The sequence below is a fragment of the Balaenoptera physalus genome (genome assembly GCF_965194825.1).
Source record: "Balaenoptera physalus genome assembly, chromosome: X".
In the NCBI taxonomy this organism is placed as follows: Eukaryota; Metazoa; Chordata; class Mammalia; order Artiodactyla; family Balaenopteridae; genus Balaenoptera; species Balaenoptera physalus.
Genome location: NC_138903.1, coordinates 10,922,731 through 10,943,317, shown reverse-complemented (window position 1 = coordinate 10,943,317; position 20,587 = coordinate 10,922,731). Strand labels below are relative to the sequence as shown.

Genomic DNA, 20,587 nt, shown 5'->3' with positions numbered 1-20,587 from the left:
ACGCGGGATCTTAGTTCCCCGACCAGGGATCGAACCCGTGCCCCCTGCAGTGGAAGCACAGAGTCTTAACCACTGGACCACCACGGGAAGTCCCTGTATTTATGTGTTTTAATAGAAGAAAGTTTATCATGCCAAAGCCAATTTTTATGATGCTATCTGTTTTCACCGAAGAAGGCATCTATGAAGTACAATCAAGTTTACAGAGGTTGTCAGATCACTGGCTCTATTCAATCCAGAAATTAACCTGGGAATTTGTGACTCTTATTAATTGATTATGTGTCCTTTGGAAATAATTTATATACTGTGTATTGATAGCCATCCTTAAAGTAAAACCTTTGGCTTTTCCACATACGAGGAAAACACAGTATCTCCCAGCTCATACTCTCGGATTTGAACCCTTACACGCTATCTTCCAAAGGGCACAGACACCTCTGTAGATAACTTCTTTCATGAAATAAAAACAAATTGGTCACGTTTCAAACTTTGAACTCATGCAAATTTATACTCACTTGGAAGGTGTGTCTTCAGAACATCTTGGTCCTTTCTGTTGTTTTTTTGAGTAGTGAAGCCGAAGCTCAAGACCGAAGCTTTCTCAGTGTTAAGGTCGATAAACCTCTGTTCCTCCCCCCAACCCCAAATTTAAAGGAATCCATGCAATTGTCATCCCTGCCTGACAACTCTAAATAAATACATGCTCTTGGGGTCCTTCTTCAGAGTTTACCACCAAAATCGTCTAATGTTGATGGATCAAGTTTTCAGATGATTATAAATATACAGTATTAGTTAACAAAGCAGTTTGAAAGATCATTGGATGAGGCAATTTTTCTTTGGATACAGTACTTTTCAATGCAGATGAAAATATCTGTCTTAGCTTGGTCGCTATAACAAAACATCACAAACTGGGTGGCTTAAAGAACAAACATTTATTTCTCACAGGTCTGAAGGACGGAAGTCTGAGATGAGAGTGCCAACATGCTCTGGCTCTGGAGAGAGTTCTCTCGTGGCTTGCAGACTGCCCACTTCTCTTTGTATCCTCACGTGGTGGGAACGCGGCAAGTTATGCCTCTGGCTGCTTCTTCTAAGGCAGTAATCCCATCATGAGGGCTCCGCTCTCGTGATCTAATCACCTCTCAAAAACCCCACCTCCTAATACCATCATATTGGGGGTTAGGATTTCAGCATATGAATTTGGGGGTGGGCACAAACATTTAGTCCACAGCAATATTTAAGCAGGTAAATTATCATCAAAGGTAAAGACCATCATTTTGCATAAAGGCAGAGCACTTTATTTTTCTCCCATTTGTAAGTAGGCTATGTCCATCAATGGCAAAGGTGTTTCTGTTTCCCCACAGAACCCAATAACAGGCCCAGGGGGAAAGGGCGAGGAGCACCTCAGCAGCAACCACCTGTTGGGCGCCAACACTCAGTCTGCACAGAAGGGGGTGCCAGATTATACTCAAGCACTTGGTTGAGGAGTTAACTGTTTTTGTTTTTGGTTTATTCCCACTAATTCACTCTGGTACGTTTTAATGTCATATAGGTAGACCCTGAGCATTTTTTTTTTACCCTATTTCCATACATACCAGTACTTCTTAAGGGTAGAAATGCAGTTCTTCTCAATTTAGTGACTGTGTGTTTATGTAATAATCACAATTCCAGGAGAATCAAAGTGCCACGTCCTCTACTTGCCACCCTTCTCCCAACAGTATTTTATACAGCAGCAGAAGGCAGAGACTCAAGTGCAAATGGAGACACAGAGAGCTAAGAAAGACGACTTGATGCTTATATAAATCCCAATTTTCCAGTTCCTTTGTCATATATCGGTGACTCCTCTCCAATATGGGCAATCTCAGGGCTTGGAAAAGTTTAAAACGCTCTTTCGGTGGGACATGCATGAGCCAATCTAGGCAGCCGAGCCTCTCCTTAGTAAGTTAGGCAGACACATTTTGCAGAGAAGGGCTAGGCTGTCTCTTTGAACACCTGGCTGTAGGTCACGTGATTGTCTGTGGCCAGGGCGTTTTTCAGACACTGCCAGAAGTACGGATGGGCCTGTGGGTTTGTTGGCCACTCGAGGACAGAACTCCCACAGAGCCTCTTCCGGAGCTGGAGAAACTTGGACTTCTGAAGGGGCTTCTCAAGGAATATCAAGATAATTACGTCCACTTTTTCATCCATGAGCCTCTGATGGGACAAGTAAAATGCTATCTTAAAATTCTCAGTCTTTGCATACTTGTCTGTCATGACAAACACTGTCTTTTTGCTAAGCTGTATGCTCTGGGAAAGATTTTCCAGAACAGGCTGCCCTGGTAACCAGTCCCTTTCCTCGAGACATAAATTAAAACATTTCTCTTTTGGGTCTTCCAATTTGGCCACCAGCTCATCCAAAACCCACTCTGTCACTGCTGGGTCTTTAGTGTCATACACAATAAAAGCGTCATAGCAAGAATTCGGTGATATCAGACGTCGATACCCCTTTATCTTGGCCTTACAGAAATGGTAACTATACCACACATCCCAGAAATAGAGATGGTTTGCTGTTGTGATCATCATCAGAAAGAGAACTGCCGATATGGAAAGTGAGAACAGGATGAAGTTAGTCAGATCTAACTCACAGGTATATAGATCCAGAGAGACTACACTCTGGCCCTTGTGTGCTCCTGGCCCCATACAAGTCACATCTGTGGCCAAGTAAGGAATCGTCACCTCTGTATGGTTAACCCACCAGACAAACCACACAGCGTCACAGTTGCACAGAAACCGATTGTGATGCAAAAACAAAATGTCCAGATTGTTGAGGACGTTTTCTGGAAAACTAGTCTTTTGGATAACCTGGATTTTATTTGAGCTCAGGTCCAGATGTCGTAACTGGAAAGCATCTTGTAGAAAATACTTTGTCAGGTGCCTGATTTGATTGTTCTTAAGTATGAATTTCTTGAGGCTGTGGGAACAGTTGGATAATCTCTCAGGGACAGTCTTCAGTTGGTTGTAGCTGAGATCCAACGTTTCTAGATTCCTCAGATACTGGAGTCTTCCCCAACTGAAAGACTTGAGCCCATTTTTGGCCAAGGAGAGAGTCTTTAGATTTGGAGGCATACCATCAAAAACTCCACTAGGTAAGAAACTCAGGGAATTTTCAGAGATGTCTAATTCCTCTAAGTTCAGCAGATTCTTAAAGAATTTTAAGTATCTGTTATCACCATCTCTCCATAAAATATCCAAATGATTTCCTCTGAATTCCAAAATTTTAAGAGATTCGCTCTCCATGGTCCTGCTGGTGGAGGTAGCGATGTCGTTGTTGTTCATCATCAGTTTCTTCAGAACCTTTAGGTTCTTGGTAAAGTTTAGCATGTGAGTTATTCCTTCTGATTGAAAATAATGGCTGTTACTACTTATATCTAGGACTTCCAGGTTGCGTAGCTCCTCAAATGCTGTTGAGTAGAGTAAATCAAGTCGATTGTTAGAGAAGTCCAAATATTTCAACTCCACTAAAGGCTGAAATTCACTACCATTAAGCGTTTGGCTAATGGTATTTCCCGATAAGTTTAGGCATTTGAGGAAAGAAAGATACTGAAACTCAGAAGACTTGATAAAAAATATATTATTTCCACTTAGGTCCAAGGTCGGCCCATACTTGTAACAATCTTCATTAAGAGGCAAGAGAGACGGAGGCTCTTTGTTTTTGGACCTGCAACTCCTTGCAAATTCATCATACCTGAAATAATGTAATGCTTCAAGGACCTGGGGCCCATGACCTTCTACAGAAGTTCTCATGTTAGAGCAGAAGCCGTCTTCACTTGAATCTCCTGAAGGTGATATTTTATTCACTGAGAGATCTATGAATTTCAATGTTTTAAATTGTTTAAACATGCTGAGGTCAGCAATTTTTATAAAGTTAGTGCCAAGATCAAGAACTTCAAGATTGGAAAGATTATGTAATGGGGAGAGGTATGAACTTCTCAGCTCTTTAAAGACATAGCCTTTGATCCGCAAAACTTTCAAGTTTTTCAGTGAAGAAAATGCATCTGACAGATTCATAAATGCATGATAGACCTGAAGTTCATAATTGAAAGACAGATCCAATTGGACAAGGTTGTGAAGAAGATGCAAAAATTTGGCATCCCCAATTTCTTTGGCCAAGAAGTTTTGGGAAAGATCTAGTTCTTTAAGTTTGTTAACGTTTTTAAACCATCTTTGGGGCACATACTGAAGAGAGTTACTGTGTAGACGTAAAACTTGTAATTCTGTCAATGCATCAAAAGCATTTAGGTCGATCTGTAGGGGAGAATTATTTTCACAGGGTGTACAAGGAAACGGAGCATTATAACAACGAGGGCAATTTCCACTTAGATCAAGAACTTGCAGTCGATTGAGGTTATTAAAATCATCTTCTTGGATTTTTGCAATGATGTTGTTATAAAGATAGAGTTCAGTTAAAGTAGGTGGCAAAATAGTGGGGACAGCTGAGATATTGTTATCTTTTAGGGAGAGCAATTTTAAATTTGTCATATTTAGGAAAGCATCTTTTTCAATGGAAAACGAAACATTACAAGGATTGCGATAGTAACAGTTTTGGCCCAGGTAGAGTATTTCTAGGTTGGCCAGTTCTGTTAGATTCTCTTTCATGATCGAGAAGATGCTGTTGGCCTCAAGGCTCAGCAGCTGTAAGCTGGGAGGAAGATCCTGAGGTATTTCTAGAAGCTGGTTTCCATCCAGGTAAAGAGATTTTAAATAAGCGAGTTTACTAAAGCTGCTGGGTTTAATCTGCAGCCTTCTGGTGCACACATTGTCTTTTGGCCCCGGTCGAACAGGTACACAGTTGCATCTGAAATCGATCTCTACCAGATGGTCCAGCCGGTAGAAGGACGCTGGAGAGATACCCGCTATATGGTTAATGGTGAGGGTGAGGTTGGTGGCATTGGTGGGAATACCTCCAGGAATTTCTGTCAAATGCTTGTCTGTGCAGTCCACGATCACATGGGCATTTGGAGCATCCAGAGTGACATCACAGGGCAGAGTTTTAGGAAACCATCTAGCCCCAAGGAGTTCGGAAATTAGGATCATGTTAAAAAGGATGAGAAACTGTCTCTTCGAGGTCCACATTGGAAACACCTGAAAGTATAAGAAAGAACAAATCGCCCTTCTAAAATACACCAAGAATCAGAATTTAAAATTCCCGTTTGCTGCCTCTCTTTTGCTACATTTGAAACTAAACAGTCCGGGTTGATGGTTCTCAGTGGTCTAAACAGCACCCCGACCTCCACCCCATGACTGTAGTTGTCAATTACTGAGGTTCATAAAAAACTTAGTTACATATTTAGCTCTTAGCATCTTAGCTTTTCAGTATTATAGCTTTTAAGTTGGGAGAAGCAGTGTTTTCCTATTCACTGTTATTTAGAATGCTGCAATGGAAGAGCCATCAATTAGCTGCCAAAGTCTGAAATTTGAGAGGGGTGTGGGGCGGTGAAGGAATGTTAAAATGCAGCTACATCTGGGAAGAAAAACTTTAGTGCAGTTAATGTTTGTTTGTTAAGCCTGCTCTGGTACACATTAGAAGAGTCCTTCACAAGACTCGAGCCTCTTAATATTCTAAGGAGAGAAACAAAGGTGATCCATTACCCCCATTTTACAGATTAAGACACAGCTCAGCAATATTAACTGATTTGTCTAAGGTCGTACAACTCCCGCCATTTTGGCACTACTATCTATAAGCCGGGCTTTCCTCTTGGACTGTTTTTGGAAATCATCTCCGAGATGATTTGGGGATGAACGTTTTCCCTACACATTGGGTTTACATTACACAAATTTGGAAAGGGGAGGGTAGAGAGTCAGGGCACTGCCTGGGTGACCCCCGATTGATCAGACAGGATACTCACGGGAATGAAAGGGGAGGGGCTGTTAATAATTTATGCCAAGACTGCAGGCATAAACTAAGACTCCCTCGGGCCAACTGGGACATGTGGGAACCTACTCTTAACGGCGATTCTTGGGCATCCAGGTTTAGCATGAGAGACACTTGCACCCTGGGGAGAAAGCCCTTAAAAGCGAACATGGGACACACTTGAAGAGCTTTACTAACCATCATATTAACTCGAGCTTGCCCTGCAGAGAGGGTGGTTTAACCACAGACTTGTTCTCCAGTTTCAGGACTTCTAGCAGTATTTTCCTCCAGAACACTGGTTTTCATTTAACCGGTGTTTATCCATGGAATGATCCAGCCTGTGTCTCTACAGCAGACTTTCAGCTCCATTAATGCTTCTGTCCTCCCAATTGACTGAATCAACCAGTCATACTGATATCTAATAAACCAAGTGCCTACTTCCCTTAATTCCTCCAATAGAGGGTAAATAAGCAAAATTTCCCCTCAGCTTTCTTGTTCTCTAATGCAAGATGGTTAAGAAGGATCTCAAAGAGCTTCTTCACATATCTTTACATGCCTAAAATGTGTTGGAATTAGAGGTACAATACTGTCTTTTTCTTCTTTTTCTTTCACCACTCTGTCTCCTCCCCATGATTAAAACCATTCACTGTGGGCTTCCCTGGTGGCGCAGTGGTTGAGAATCTGCCTGCCAATGCAGGGGACACGGGTTCGAGCCCTGGTCCGGGAAGATCCCACATGCCGCGGAGCAACTGGGCCCGTGAGCCACAACTACTGAGCCTGCGCGTCTGGAGCCTGTGCTCCGCAACAAGAGAGGCCACGATAGTGAGAGGCCCGCGCACTGCGATGAAGAGCGGCCCCCGCTCGCTGCAACTGGAGAAAGCCCTCGCATAGAAACGAAGACCCAACACAGTCAAAAATAAATAAATAAATTTATTTAAAAAAAAAAAACCATTCACTGAGTCCAGTTGACTTCCTTTGTTGTCCTTCTTGACGTCCTCCTTGCTTTGCCATTTTAGCTGATACAATCTCAGGTGAGATTATCCCATCCTTGGTCCGCTCCAAAGCCTCACCCTTGTCCCCAAGCTCTCACTCCTCCAATCCACCTATCCATCAAGCTTCCCAAGCAGTAATCAGATGATATTGCTCTGAAATCTTTAAATGGTTTTCTTTTTCTTCTTTCTTCTTTACCGAATGAGCCCTAACTTTTTATCATGGTGTCCAAAGTCTTCCATAATTTGGCTCCATCTCCTTGTCTAGGTTGACCTCATACAACTCCCCTACCAGCTTCTCTAATCACTAAGCCCAAGACCAGCTTGCAGTTCCCTGACCTGCAAGTCCCTCCACCTGGAGTACTCTTCCCTACCATTTCCACCCACCAGAATTCTGGTTACCTTTTAAGGCTGTACTTCTCAATCTGGAGCACTCAGATCCCTGGGAAGATATGGCAAAGGCCGGGAGTATGGGAAGCCCTTAGCTAAAGAGTATATCTTCCTTGGGCATCAATCTTACTCAAAGATTTAGGAAAAGCGTCCACCACTCAGGGAAGAGGGATTAAGTCAAGATGGGGGGGAAGGGCTTTAGAAGAGGGAAAGGGGAGAAGTACAGTGAGCTATTTGTATGGTCCCTGTAACAGGATCCCAGACCCTGAACCCATCCTCAGCTATGCGTCTGTCGGAAGACATGATGGGTTCATGAATCCCACTATCAAAAGGCAATAAGTAATGCTGCTAAGAGTGATATTAAGGACCAGGGAGGTCCAGGCGGGGACTAAATGGATAAAGGACAAAGACAAATCATGAACCAGGTGCCCTCTTCTGATCCCATTCCCACGAACCCAGATGAGACCCTGGGAAAGAAGCAGAAGGACCCCTGAATTGAGTTAAAAACATGAAGTGACTGAGACAGCATTCATCAAGCTGAGTTTTCCAGGAAATGCCTAGTTCAAATATTTTTTGATTAGGGGGAAATGAAGGCTCTAAGAGAAAGGAAGCTAGTTATAGAAAAAAATAACAGTGGTGTGCTGGTAAATGTTTAACAACCAGCTTTCTCTCCTGCACCCCCAATTTCTGATTTGTTAAGTCCTGATTTGTAGCGTTTGCCAATGCCCGTAGTGTAAATACCCCCATCATGGTCAATTTCAAGCTGCCAGTGTGATGTCCCTGAATGCAGAGTTGGAGAGAGATGTGCAGAATTGCTCTGGCAAGCCTGTAGGAGCTGGGTCCAGCAAACCACTGACCTTAACACACTGGAGACCCTGGCTGTGACATTCGCAGCCGCTATACATGGACATATTATAAATTACAACGAATGCAAAATTAATCAGAAAGTCTTTTTCTCCCTTATTTCTAAACTTTTTCTCACACCTGTCCACTTTTCTCCTTGTCTGCTACCCCAACCCTACTCCACTTTGCCATGAGGTCTCACCTGTACTACACACTGGCCTCCAACCTGGTCTCCCTAACTCCCCTCCTCCTCCACAATTCATCCATCAAGAGCATCAGAGCAGTCTTTATAAACACGAATCAGATCAACTACAACGATTTCTTATCACATTTTGAATGAAGTCCAAAGTCTTTACCATTGTTTATATCATGCATGTTCTGACTCCAGCCTACCACTCTGACCTTGAACCAACTTTCCCCTTCTTTGACCACATACCAGACATCCGGCCTGTTTTCTGTTCTGCACTTGAGCCAGTCTTGGCACTTGCTGTTCCCTCTTCCTGAAGTTATGTTGCTCTTCCTCTTCCCACAGCCAGGTCGTTCTCATCCCTTGGGTGTCTGCTTAAATGACACATCCTCAGAGAGGCCGTCTCTAAGCAACTTTTCTAAATACCCTCCCATGTAATAATAGTGATAAAGGCAGGAACAGTAAGTAACTTAGGTCGCATTTACCATATGTTGGGCAACGGTTTCAGTGCTTTACATATATTAACTCATTTAATCCTCATAATAACTGCATGAGGTCTTCAATCCCTTATCCACAGCCTTTGGACCTAGATGTGTTTTGGAACCCAGAATTTTTCAGATTGTAGAAGGTAATATGATGCATGTACCTCGTATTATGTAATACTCCAACTGGAGTCTGGGGTAGCATCTCATAATCAAACACACAAAAATTTGCGCAGTGAAGCACAGGACTGTCCACTCTACGTGGGATTTTAAAAAAAGAAGAAGAACAACAACAACTACTACTACTACTACTACATCATTCGGTTCAGGTCACGATGCACTTCCAAATGAGTTCAGATCAAGTCGTGTTTGCCATCAACTGAATTAGGACAAAGCTTTCAGTTAGGGGGTTTTGGAACTGTAGACCTCTATTATTATCTCCATTTTACAGATGAGTCAACTGAGGCACAGAGAGGTATATGTACTCTGTACTAGACTACTCTGCTTTATTTCTTTCATAGCCTTAAGCACCATCAGAAATTATCTTGTTGATCATTTATGTGTTTCTGGTTTATGTGTTTATTTGTTTTATATCTATTCTGCATGAAAATGTAAGCTTCAAGAGAGCAGGGTCTTGTGTGTCTTCATAAAAGACAATGTCTGGCACTTAATGCTGCATTATGCTTGCTAAATACACGAATGAAAGAATGAATGCATACATGAATGAATAGTGAAACAGAGCAAAATAGTTAAAAGAAATTTCTCCTTGGAGTAGGTTCCTTCAGGCTACACCCCCAGCCTCCTCAGGGGTCACATTCTGCCTCTTCTATTTGCCCTGGGGTTCCTTGGGGGGAAAGGTTTAGGAAGCTCTGCTTTTATAATGCCCAGTTCAAACCTATCTTCTTCAAGAAGCTTTCTGGGATCAACCCAGACAGAAGCAGTTGCTTTCTCCTCTCATCTCCTACTCCATTGATTACACGTGAGGTTGTGAAAAGAACTCCAGATGGAGGTTGGACCAACTGGGTCCTGCCCTGCCTTCGTAGTTCACTCTCTGTGTACCCTTCAGAGGTGGGCACTGTGCTCAGGAGAAGATCCCCTACAAGAGGATGATGGACACAGAAATAACAATATGGGATACCAAGGACCCAGACAACCTTCCTAGATCAAGACAATGGACTTGGACTGGAAAATTCCTCAACAGTTCTTTAGCTTGAAACTGTACCAAGTATCTGGTGAGAAAGAATTTATTTAAAAAAATATCAGAATTCTACTGACTCATTCATTCTTTCATTTGACAAATATTTACTGGATACCTACTAGGGGCAGCAGACATAGAATCTCTGTCCTTAAAGAGCTCAAAGCCTAGTGGAGAAGGGAAAAAATATACAGATTTAAAATAGAATGTGAAGGACTTCCCTGGTGGCACAGTGGTTAAGAATCCACCCGCCAGTGCAGGGGACACGGGTTCGAGCCCTGGTCCGGGAAGATCCCACATGCCGTGGAGCAACTAAGCCCGTGCGCCACAACTACTGAGCCCACTCGCCTAGAGCCCATGCTCCGCAACAAGAGAAGCCACCGCAATGAGAAGCCCGTGCACCACAATGAAGAGTAGCCCCTGCTCACTGCAACTAGAGAAAGCTCACGCGGAGCAACAAAGACCCAACGCAGCCAAAAATTAAAAAATAAATGAAAAATAAAATAAAATAGAATGTGGAACACCATTAGTTCTTTCCAGATGAGATGCTGCCACTTGCATTTGTGTAGATTAACTGTATGTTGTTCTTATTCCAGGAGTATTTTCTGATACTCCCAATTCCTTTTATTATTCTCAGAGGCTCCAGAGATTGTTCTATATCTATATATTTTTCCCCTTTCTTTCATCTCATAGTGATTGAATCTCCATTTAGAGTTGGGCATATGCCACTCTGAAAAAAGATTACATTTCCCAGACTCCCTTGCAGCTATGACCATATGACTAAGTTAAAGCCAATGTGATGGGAGAGGAAGTGAGATGTGTAATTTCTGGGACATATCCTTAAACAGTGAGACTCTTCCCCTTCCTCCTGTCTACTTCCATCTGGCTTCTTGTAATATGGATATTGTAGCCACCATCTTGGAATGATGCAAATGAGGAAAACGTGCTAGGGTTGGTGAAGCAACAAGGTAGATGATCCAGAGTATCTAGATCCTTGCATGACCTCATAGAGCAGAGTGGAAACAAAAGCTCTGAACTGCTGACTTCTAGGAGTTTATGAGAAATCACAAGATTGTTATGCTCAGCCAGTGTTAACTGGAATTTCTATTGCATGAATGCAAACCTAATTTTAGTGGCATAGAATTTAGAATGACACAAATGTACATATCTATGTACATATCTATGAAACAGAAACAGACTCACAGATACAGAGAACAGACTTGTGGTTGGCAAGGGGGGCGTGGGGGAGAGATGGATTGGGAGTCTGGGGTTAGCAGATGCAAACTAATATATATAGGATGGTCCTACTTGTTGTAAACAACAAGGTCCTACTGTAGAGCACGGGGAACTGTATTCAGTATCCTGTAATACACCATAATGGAAAAGAATATGATAAAGAACATATACATATATGTATAACTGAGTCACTGTGCTGTACAGCGGAAATTAACACAACATTGTAAATCAACTATACTTCAATAAAATTAATTTAAAAAGAAAGAAAGACTCACTTTTTTATTGGAAACTAAAAAACTAGTGACCCATGTTATGCTGTCACAAAAACACTTGATACAACTCTCACCTATGCTATCTTGGAAGGCAGAATACCTGCCAACTGTGACTTTTGTTTTTCCGGTCTTATTGAAATATAATTGACATATAGCATTGTATTAGTTTTAGGTGTACAACATAATGATTTAATATGTGTATATATCGTGAAATGATCACCACAGTAAGTTTAGTTACCGTGCATCACTGCACATAGTTACAATTTTTTTCTTGTGATGAGAACTTTTAAGATCTACTGTCTTAGCAACTTTTAAATATGCAGTATAATATTATGAACTATAGTCACCACGCTGTACATGACATCCCCAGAATGCCAACTGCAACTTTACTCTTAGGGGAAATGGTTTGACAATATTCATAATGATGGCATGTGTTGATGACTTCTTCTTGTTCTAGGCAATCTTATGAGAGAAATGACCTAGGGCTGAAGTTAGCCTAGCAGGGATGGAAGGAAATATAGCTTTGCTAAGTGAGGTTTTCTCTGCCTGCAGCCTGAACTCTAAAGATGATTAAGACTTCCTTAATTTGGGGCCTTGTGGGGTTGAAAAAGCCAACTGCCTCACCCTAAACGACAGCAGATGTCACGGATACGGCTTTAAGAGGAAGTAAGTGTATGCTCTCATGCATTTTTCGAGCACTTTCCATTAAGCATTTTCTAGCAGACAGTGAACGCCAGTCCAGGGCCCAAAAAATCTGATTAAGAGTGTTGCCTTCCTCTTGACTCAGACAGCCTCTGGGAAGTTGATTAAATTCAGAGAGAAGAACACTGAGAGAACACAGAATCTTTAGACTCAAAGGGTCTAAAGCTGCTCTGGCCAATGTGACAGCCACCAGTCATGTGGTTGTTTAAATTTAAATGAATTAAAATTAAGTGCAATTTTCAAATTCAGTTCCTCAGTCACACTAACCATATTTCAAGGGCTCAAAGGCACATCAGGCTCATGGCTACCGTATTCGAGCACGCAGATACGGAACATTCTCCATCATTGTAGAAAGTTCTATTAGACAGTGTTGGTCAGGACCAGGGCTTGGCAAACTTTTTCTGTAAAGGGCCAGACAGCCAATATTGTAGACCAAATTGAGGCTGTTATGTGGCTACTTAAATAACTATTTAGAACACAACGAATTAAGGTGGTCAGAACCATTCTTACCTCACAAAATCAGGTGGTGGGACGGATTTGGTCCACGGCCCATAGTTTTCAGGCCCCTGGTCTAGACAAAACCTTCCACTTGCACATGGAATTAGCTCTAAGCAAATTCAGGCCAAGTCTGCCAAATATGAGAAGAAGTCGTATTACCTGTAACCCTCTAAGTCCATTCATGTGCCACTAATTTCAACCAATAGCGTTTAGCCAATTATTTCACCCTCATCCCGAGAAACAGGTACCTTTACAATGAGGACAGTGAGATGCAGAGGCTAGAGAACCTGCCGGCCGTGAGGTCCGGGCAACTCACATACAGAGCCGGCCCTCAGCCCCCCTGCTAGCCTACCTTTCCAGGAGTCTTGGTATCGACTCACCCATCTCTCCCTCTAGGTGCTAAACTCTCTGAGGTTCACGGCCTTGTTTGTCTTTACTGGTGATGACGACGCCCGCCACCTCCTGAGCGCAAGATAAGTGTCTGCTGAGTAAATCAAGGCTTTGAACATTCTTAAAATCCCACGGAAGGCTCAATGATCATAAATAGTAAAGTCTTTCCAAAGATCAGATTTTTGACAAGGGGACGAGGAGAGACCAGGAGGGCTGGGGGCCGCTAAAAGAAGGGTTGAAATGGAAAGAGAGCCACAGAAGAAAAGGGGATGGAGTCAGAGGGAGGCTGTGGGAAGCAGACCCGCAGAAGAACTCTAGGCAATCCGTTTTCTCAGAAGTTCTGCCCCCTTGAGCCCGAAACCCTAGTGAGAGCACAGAGCTCATCTGTCTCTCCTGGGAACAGACACAGCCAGGACGGGACTGTCCCCGTCTTATACTCAGTCGCTGAGTCCCAGCCCAAATGGCCCTTGGAACGCTGTATGCAAGGCAAGCCCTCTCTCGGCTCTCTGCGCAGGCTGCCTGGAACTCACAGACGGACCCTTGATCAAGCAGGTGAGGAAGAAAACTGAGTCAATGAACAAAGCCTTTCTAAATTTGTTATTACAGAGAAATAATACCTTTGAGGCTTCTGAACGAAAAGATATTCTTGAGAAGATGACTTCAAAATGTGAAATATTCCTTTATTCCCGTGGAAATTTCTCCTTTCAAACCATGGGGAACTACCTGCTTCAGACTGAAGCTAGGACCTTCGCTTCAACTAATGCTATTTTTAAATGTAAGCGTTCGTTCAGCATAACGCCAGGTCTCTTTTTTTTTCATTTCATACAAATAATCCACGTTATTTTGTTTTTTTGCTTTTTTGGCAGTGATTGCCCAAAACATAAGTCTTTCAGGAATTTGATTTGTAAAATAGCATAATACACCATAATAGGCCCGGCTTTAGTCATGAATCATAGCTAATTACACACGCAAATACACTGGGTAAATTTGGATGCTCAATTAGTGAGCTAATTATGGTAAAAATGGGAATGTTTGATTCTGTATGCACAGGTGTTCTGTTCTCTCAGTAAATCATCTCTTTTTGTTAAAATGGAAAATGTAGAATTCACGTTGAACCATCATCAGACAATCATTTGTGTTTGTTTTTTTAATAACAACTGCCATTTATCAGGTATTTATCATGTGTCAGATGCCAAAATAGATACATTGTTTATATCACATCACTGAGCCCTGACAATGAAGTTGAAGAGACATAAATATTCCCATTTCACTGATCAGAAAACAGAGATCAGAGAGGCATTTTCAAACCAAGATTCAAACTCCATTTTGATCAATTAGCTTCCATACTGTTCCACTTGGTATGATGCATACCTGCATCTTGGTTAATTTCCTTTTCAGTTAAAGGGTTCTTGGCTGTCTAATGTTTTGATATTGTGCTATTTGGAGTTTTCATAAGAAAATGTCCAAATATTAAGAAAAGACATTTATGATTTGACTGGGACCAACTCAAGGGGAAAAAAGAGACTTTTCGGATCATATATTTCTTATGAGTGCATTCATGCCCAGTAATGTTATGTTAGCATAGTTTATGAATTTATAAATTTAAAGGCAGGCTGAGCTTTAGCTTCATAATAAAGAAGTATATGCTCACGTAGTCATTCAACAAACATTACTGGGAATCTCCTCCATGCAAGGCACTACGTTAGAGGCAGCAGGGGAATGATAGTGAGTTACACACCATTCCTGCCCAATTAGGAACCAAATTCCTCCACTGCTGCGTCTCAGAAGCCGTGTATATTCCCAAGCAGAGAACTCTTTACTTTCAGGGAAATCCACGGCAGGGGAGAAAGAAGAGTTTGTGGGATGGGGGCTAGTCAGGCCTAAAGGTAATGCTGCCTGCCCACCCTTCAAACAGAAGCTTGAATACACAACCCTTTGAAGAGGCGACACGTGTCCCCTTAGATGCCTCATTTTTGTGGCAGGACTGTATTCAAAAGTGTATTCTCCTGATGTGAGAGCCATTTTACATTCCTGCTAGAATGTCTACGGTTGTAGAGCTATGACTCCTAATAGGAAAACACATGGACTTAGATGAGTCTAACTTTGTGCTTTGCTGACTGTTTTTAGCTTCAAGACTTTGCGAGCTCCTGACATGGATGCAATCTGAGGAGACAGAAGGACAGATGGCAGGAGGGAGGAACTGAGTTTCAGTGGTTTGAGTTTTGCAACAAGTTAGAGGAAGACCAGGATTAGTCTGACTTCTCATGTTTATGTATTCTGGGGCTTAGCTCCTGTGAACTCAAAGTCAGATCAGGAGTCAGCCTAGAGATTATCACAGTAAGTGAAGTAAGACTAATATCATATGATATATGTAGAATCTAAAAAAAATGATACAAATGAACTTATTTACAAAATAGAAACAGACTCACAGACATAGGAAACAAACTTATGGTTTGTTTGGGAAAGAGAGGAGGGATAAATTGGGAGCAGCGGATCAACAGATACACACTACTATATACAAAATAGATAAACAACAAGGACCTACTGTAGAGCACAGGGAACTCTACTCAATATTCTGTAATAACCTACAATGGAATAGAATGAAAAAAAGAATATAGATACACACACACATATGTATGTATGTATAACCGAATCACTCCACTGTACACCTGAAACTAACACAATATTGTAAATCAACTATACTTCAATAAAAAATAAATAAAAATTAAACTTAAAGAAAGTCAACTGCTCTGATGAACACCTACTGACTGAATTCTCCTAAACCTTGACTTTCTCATCTACACACTATGGCGACTGAGCTAACTGACCTCAATGCTCCTTCCTAGCCCCCCAGAACCTCAGGCTGCTGTTCTTTCAAAACGGTCTAAGCAGGGCTTCACTGGTGGCGCAGTGGTTAAGAATCCACCTGCCTATTGTAAATAGAGCTGCAGTGAACATTGTGGTACATGACTCTTTTTGAATTACGGTTTTCTCAGGGTATATGCCCAGTAGTGGGATTGCTGGGTCATATGGTGGTTCTCTTTTTAAGGAACCTCCAAACTGTTCTCCATAGCGGCTGTATCAATTTACATTCCCACCAACAGTGCAAGAGGGTTCCCTATTCTCCACACCCTCTCCAGCATTTATTGTTTGTAGATTTTTTGATGATGGCCTTTCTGACCGGTGTCAGGTGATAGCTCACTGTAGTTTTGATGTGCATTTCCCTAATAATTAGTGATGTTGAGCATCTTTTCATGTGTTTGTTGGCAATCTGTATATCTTCATATATACACTACCAAATGTAAAATAGATAGCTAGTGGAAAACAGCTGCATGGCACAGGGAGATCAGCTTGGTGCTTTACGACCACCTAGAGGGGTGGGATAGGGAGTGTGGGAGGGAGACGCAAGAGGGAGGGGATATGGGGATATACGTATGCATATAGCTGATTCACTTTGTTATACAGCAGAAACTAACACAACATTGTAAAGCAATCATACTCCAATAAAGATGTTAAAAAAAAAAAAAAGGCAAAAAAAGAATCCGCTTGCCAACACAGGGGACACAGGTTTGAGCCCTGGGCCGGGAAGATCCCACATGCCGTGGAGCAACTAAGCCCGTGCGCCACAACTACTGAGCCTGCGCTCTAGAGCCTGCGAGCCACAACTACTGAGCCCATGAGCCACAACTACTGAAGCCCGTGCACCTAGAGCCCGTGCTCTGCAACAAGAGAAGCCACCGCAATGAGAAGCCTGCACATGGCAACAAAGAGTAGCCCCTGCTCGCCGCAACTAGAGAAAGCCCACGCAGCAACAAAGACCCAACACAGCCAAAAATAAATAAATAAATTTAAAAAACAAAAAACAAAGAGGGAGGGGCCCCAGGCCCACGCCAAGGATGCCTACAGGGCCTAGTCGGCCATCCCAACAAGGAGCGGCAGGCCGGTCTGACTTCATGTTAGAAGGATCACGCTGGCTGCTGTGTTGAAAGAGACAACGAGGGGAAGCGTGGAGACCAGTCAAGAGGCTATTATGGTAATTCAAGCAAAAGCCCCAGCTGGCAGGGGTGGAGGTGGTAAGAACTTGCCAGATACTGGATAGATTCTGAAGGTGAAGCCAAAGCAAATATGACTTCCAAGTTCTTGGAAGAATGTGAGGGCAGGAGCTGGAGGCGGCAAACATTTCTGGGAACAAAGATACTGGTGGTAGTTCCCGGGGCCAAGAGGGTCAAGAGGATATATTTGAGGATGGGAAGCGGAACAGCATGTTGTAATGCTGGTGAGAGTGGGAAAAATCTTCCCAAAACCCCCATCATTAATAATAATGCCGATGAAGATGCAGGAGAGACAGGGGAGGGTGCGGGCGCGTTGAGCCCGGGGAGGAAAGCAGGGAGGTGGCCCAGCGCACTAGCGGGGAGACTGGCTTTGGCAAGGATTATGAAAATTCCACCCTTAGTATAAGAGTCTGCAAACTGGTTCACCTATTTGCATCTTCCTTTGAACCTGGGCAGGCTTTTCTCCGTATCTGGAGGAGAGCAGCCGAAGAAGCGATGTTGCAGGACTTGCCAGGCTGGGACAGAAAAGGTGGGAGAGTTTCCACCTCACCAAGCGCTCCTTCTCTCCCGATCTCTTCGTCTCTCTCTCCACTTGAACTGGAGCTCTGAGCCACCAGCCTCGGAAGAAGCCCGGGGACAGCGCAGCTGCCATACTGGAGAGACCACGTGGAGACAGTGGCAGCCCGCAGCTCTGGAGTCTCCCCATCAGGCACCAGACCTGTGCGGGGGCGAGTCCAGCCCCAGACATCGACTGCAAGTGGGGGACACACCCAGCGCCAGAGCCGCCTCAGTGAACCCAGTCAACCCGTGGGCCCGCCACACGTAACACTCCAGGACAGTGGTGGTATCAAGCCAGTGGCTTTTGGGGTGATCTGCCACGCGATGCTGGGTAACTTGACAGGAGGTGAGGCAGGACGGGTGGATGCAGAAGCTCTAGGCGGGCACACAAGCAGAGGGGAGCCGGTGGGCCATCCCTTCCAACTGCTCTTCCAATTCTCTGGTGCGCTCGGGGAAGCAGGAAGCTGGGTTATCAGCTAAGGGTGAGCAGCCGGCATGAGGGGCTGGGGGTAGAAGAGAGGGGAAGGTGGACAGAGCCCTCCAGGAAGAGGAAGTTGGGTGTGATTACCTGGTGGCAGGTAGAACCTCTCACCTTTCTGTATTGCATCGGTATTCCCCTTCCGGTCTTTATTATATCATTTTGCATGGCTATGATCTGGTTAGATTTAATAACTTGCAGCAAAATTCTTCTCCATCCTCCGCTCATCTACCCAGTAGCCAGTCTGAAGGCCAACATACCAGACAACCCCTGCGGGCTGCTATGAGCCAGACTTCAGGGGACAACAGCTAGGTGCCCTCAGCTACTCCTCCCATTTATATTCAAGATCACAGAGCAGAAAAAAAGCCAAGTTGCCTGAGTTGAAAAGGAAGTGTTGGAATATGCAGTTCTGGTGGAGGGAGTCACCGAAACCAAGCTATGGAAGCAAAGGATGTCATGGCGCGGTGGGCATCCCGCAAATGGATGGGCTGCGTTGAACCAGAGGTGACGGCCAACTGGAGAATCAGGAGAAAGACACCTGCAAGAGGCAAGGAGTGGGGAGCAATTGTGGGAAACCCTTGAATTTGAATTCACTAACCTTTTGTCATGTTGCCATGACACTGAACTGTTTGAGAACTAGATGTGCACTGTATACATCACCTTAGGGGCTAACGGAGGGCAGAGAATAAGGGAAGTTATGTGCTATTGTTTTATAGGCCAGCCTCCACTGGGAATTTCCCTAAAAGACTTATGACCAAATATCCCCTTTTCGCAAATTTTGAAATACTCCTAATTATAGGCTAACCTCTGTGAAGTGTAATTACCATGGACATCAAAGTTTCATTATATAACAACCAAAAAATTAAGTACAAGGATATAACCCACTTACTTAAATAAAGAGACTTTTTATCATTTCCCTTCCACCATTTTAGCCCAACAGACCTAGCTTTCAAAATAAAAGAGTAAAATGATATAAAGTAGTCTTACATAAATTAGGAACTCAACAGCTACTATGCATCTCAACAGGCACCAAAGACCGTAAGATATTAAATCTTACTTGACATTATACCCTATCCCCCTTTTTACATAAATCACAAGTGGCACACTTTTTTTGTAATGGGCCAGTCAGTAAATGTTTTGTTTTGCAGGCCACATGGTCTCTGTCACAACTACTCAAATTTGTCCCTGCAGGGCAAAAGCAGTTATAGACAATATGTAAACAAATACACAAACAATAAAGCTATCGTGGGCACAAAAATTTGACTTTAATATAACTTTTATGGGCCACAAAAGAGTATCTTCCTTTGAGTTTTTCAATCATTTAAAGAGATAAAAAAAATTCTTAGTCTGTGGGCTATACAAAAACAGGTGGCAGGCTGGATATGACCCACGGCCATCACCACTTGCCATCCCAGGCCTAAACTTTGGTGGGCTTCAGAGATATAAATGATCTATTCTTGGGGTGCAAAGACACTGGTTGGCTCATCTGTAATGACTGTTTTAAATTTCAACACCATCTTCCCTACTTTTAAACCATCAATTTTGATTAATTTAGTATACGAATTCCTTACTATCTCTTCGGCGATGAAGAACTTTGCTACAGTTAACTACTGTTGTTTTGGCATGTTCCCTCTAACACTCATCTCCCCCTTCCTGCATCTATTTCACACAGTGAGAAGCAGTTCAGTACTAGCGGGGGCTTCGTCAGTGGAGAGGTTTGATCGTCAATCCTTATTCTGCCACCTGAGCGCTCTCTGACTTCGGTGAATCACTTTCCCTCCTGAGCCTCTGATTTCTCAACTGTCAAATGGTTAGAACGCAGGGCTCTCTTGTGAAACTATTAAGAAAAATAGGTAACCCGTTTACTCAGGCAAACCGTCATCACAGATTAACCAACATTTAGTAAGTGTCTAGTATGTGCATTAAAAACATCAGGAATATACGATACTTAATTTCTAGCTTGCTTTTTCCATTTACCATTATATCATGAGTATTTTCTTATGTCATTCACTATTCTTTTAAGAAATATGATTTGATGGTTACATAACATTCCACTTAATGGGTGGACCACAATTAATTAACCCCTTCCCAACACTGGACATGAGATATTCTCTTTGCCATGCTGCACAGACTATCTTCGTAAATTGTTTGCGACATCCCTGATTGTTTCTTTAAGAGTTTCTAGAAGTGGAGTTTCCATATCAAAGGGTCTGACCTATAAGTATTCATAAGATTGACTGATTCATAAGATTTTCCTATGCTGTTTGGCCTTTTCTATTTCTTCTTTTAAAAGTTGTTTTCATCTCTTTCCTTATAAAAGATGTCCCAACTTTTTTTCAGGAGTAAATTATCATAATTGAAGCCCACGGTGACTGACTGTGTCCCGGGTGGAAGTGTGTGCCGGGCCGGCTTGGTCGAGGTAGAGCAGAGGGGTCTC

General features: G+C 43.0%; 1 protein-coding gene across 2 annotated transcripts in view; it reads right to left on the bottom strand.

Annotated features, from left to right (window-relative positions):
- Positions 1–904: 904 nt before the first annotated feature.
- TLR7 (toll like receptor 7) overlaps positions 905–20,587 on the bottom strand; it is a 39,447-nt gene continuing 19,764 nt past the window's right edge. For both annotated transcript variants that reach the window (XM_082446960.1, XM_082446961.1), the window contains one exon: positions 905–5,109. In XM_082446960.1, the coding sequence (XP_082303086.1) occupies positions 1,960–5,109 (3,150 nt within the window). In that variant the 3' untranslated portion in view covers positions 905–1,959. The remainder of the gene's footprint in view (positions 5,110–20,587) is intronic.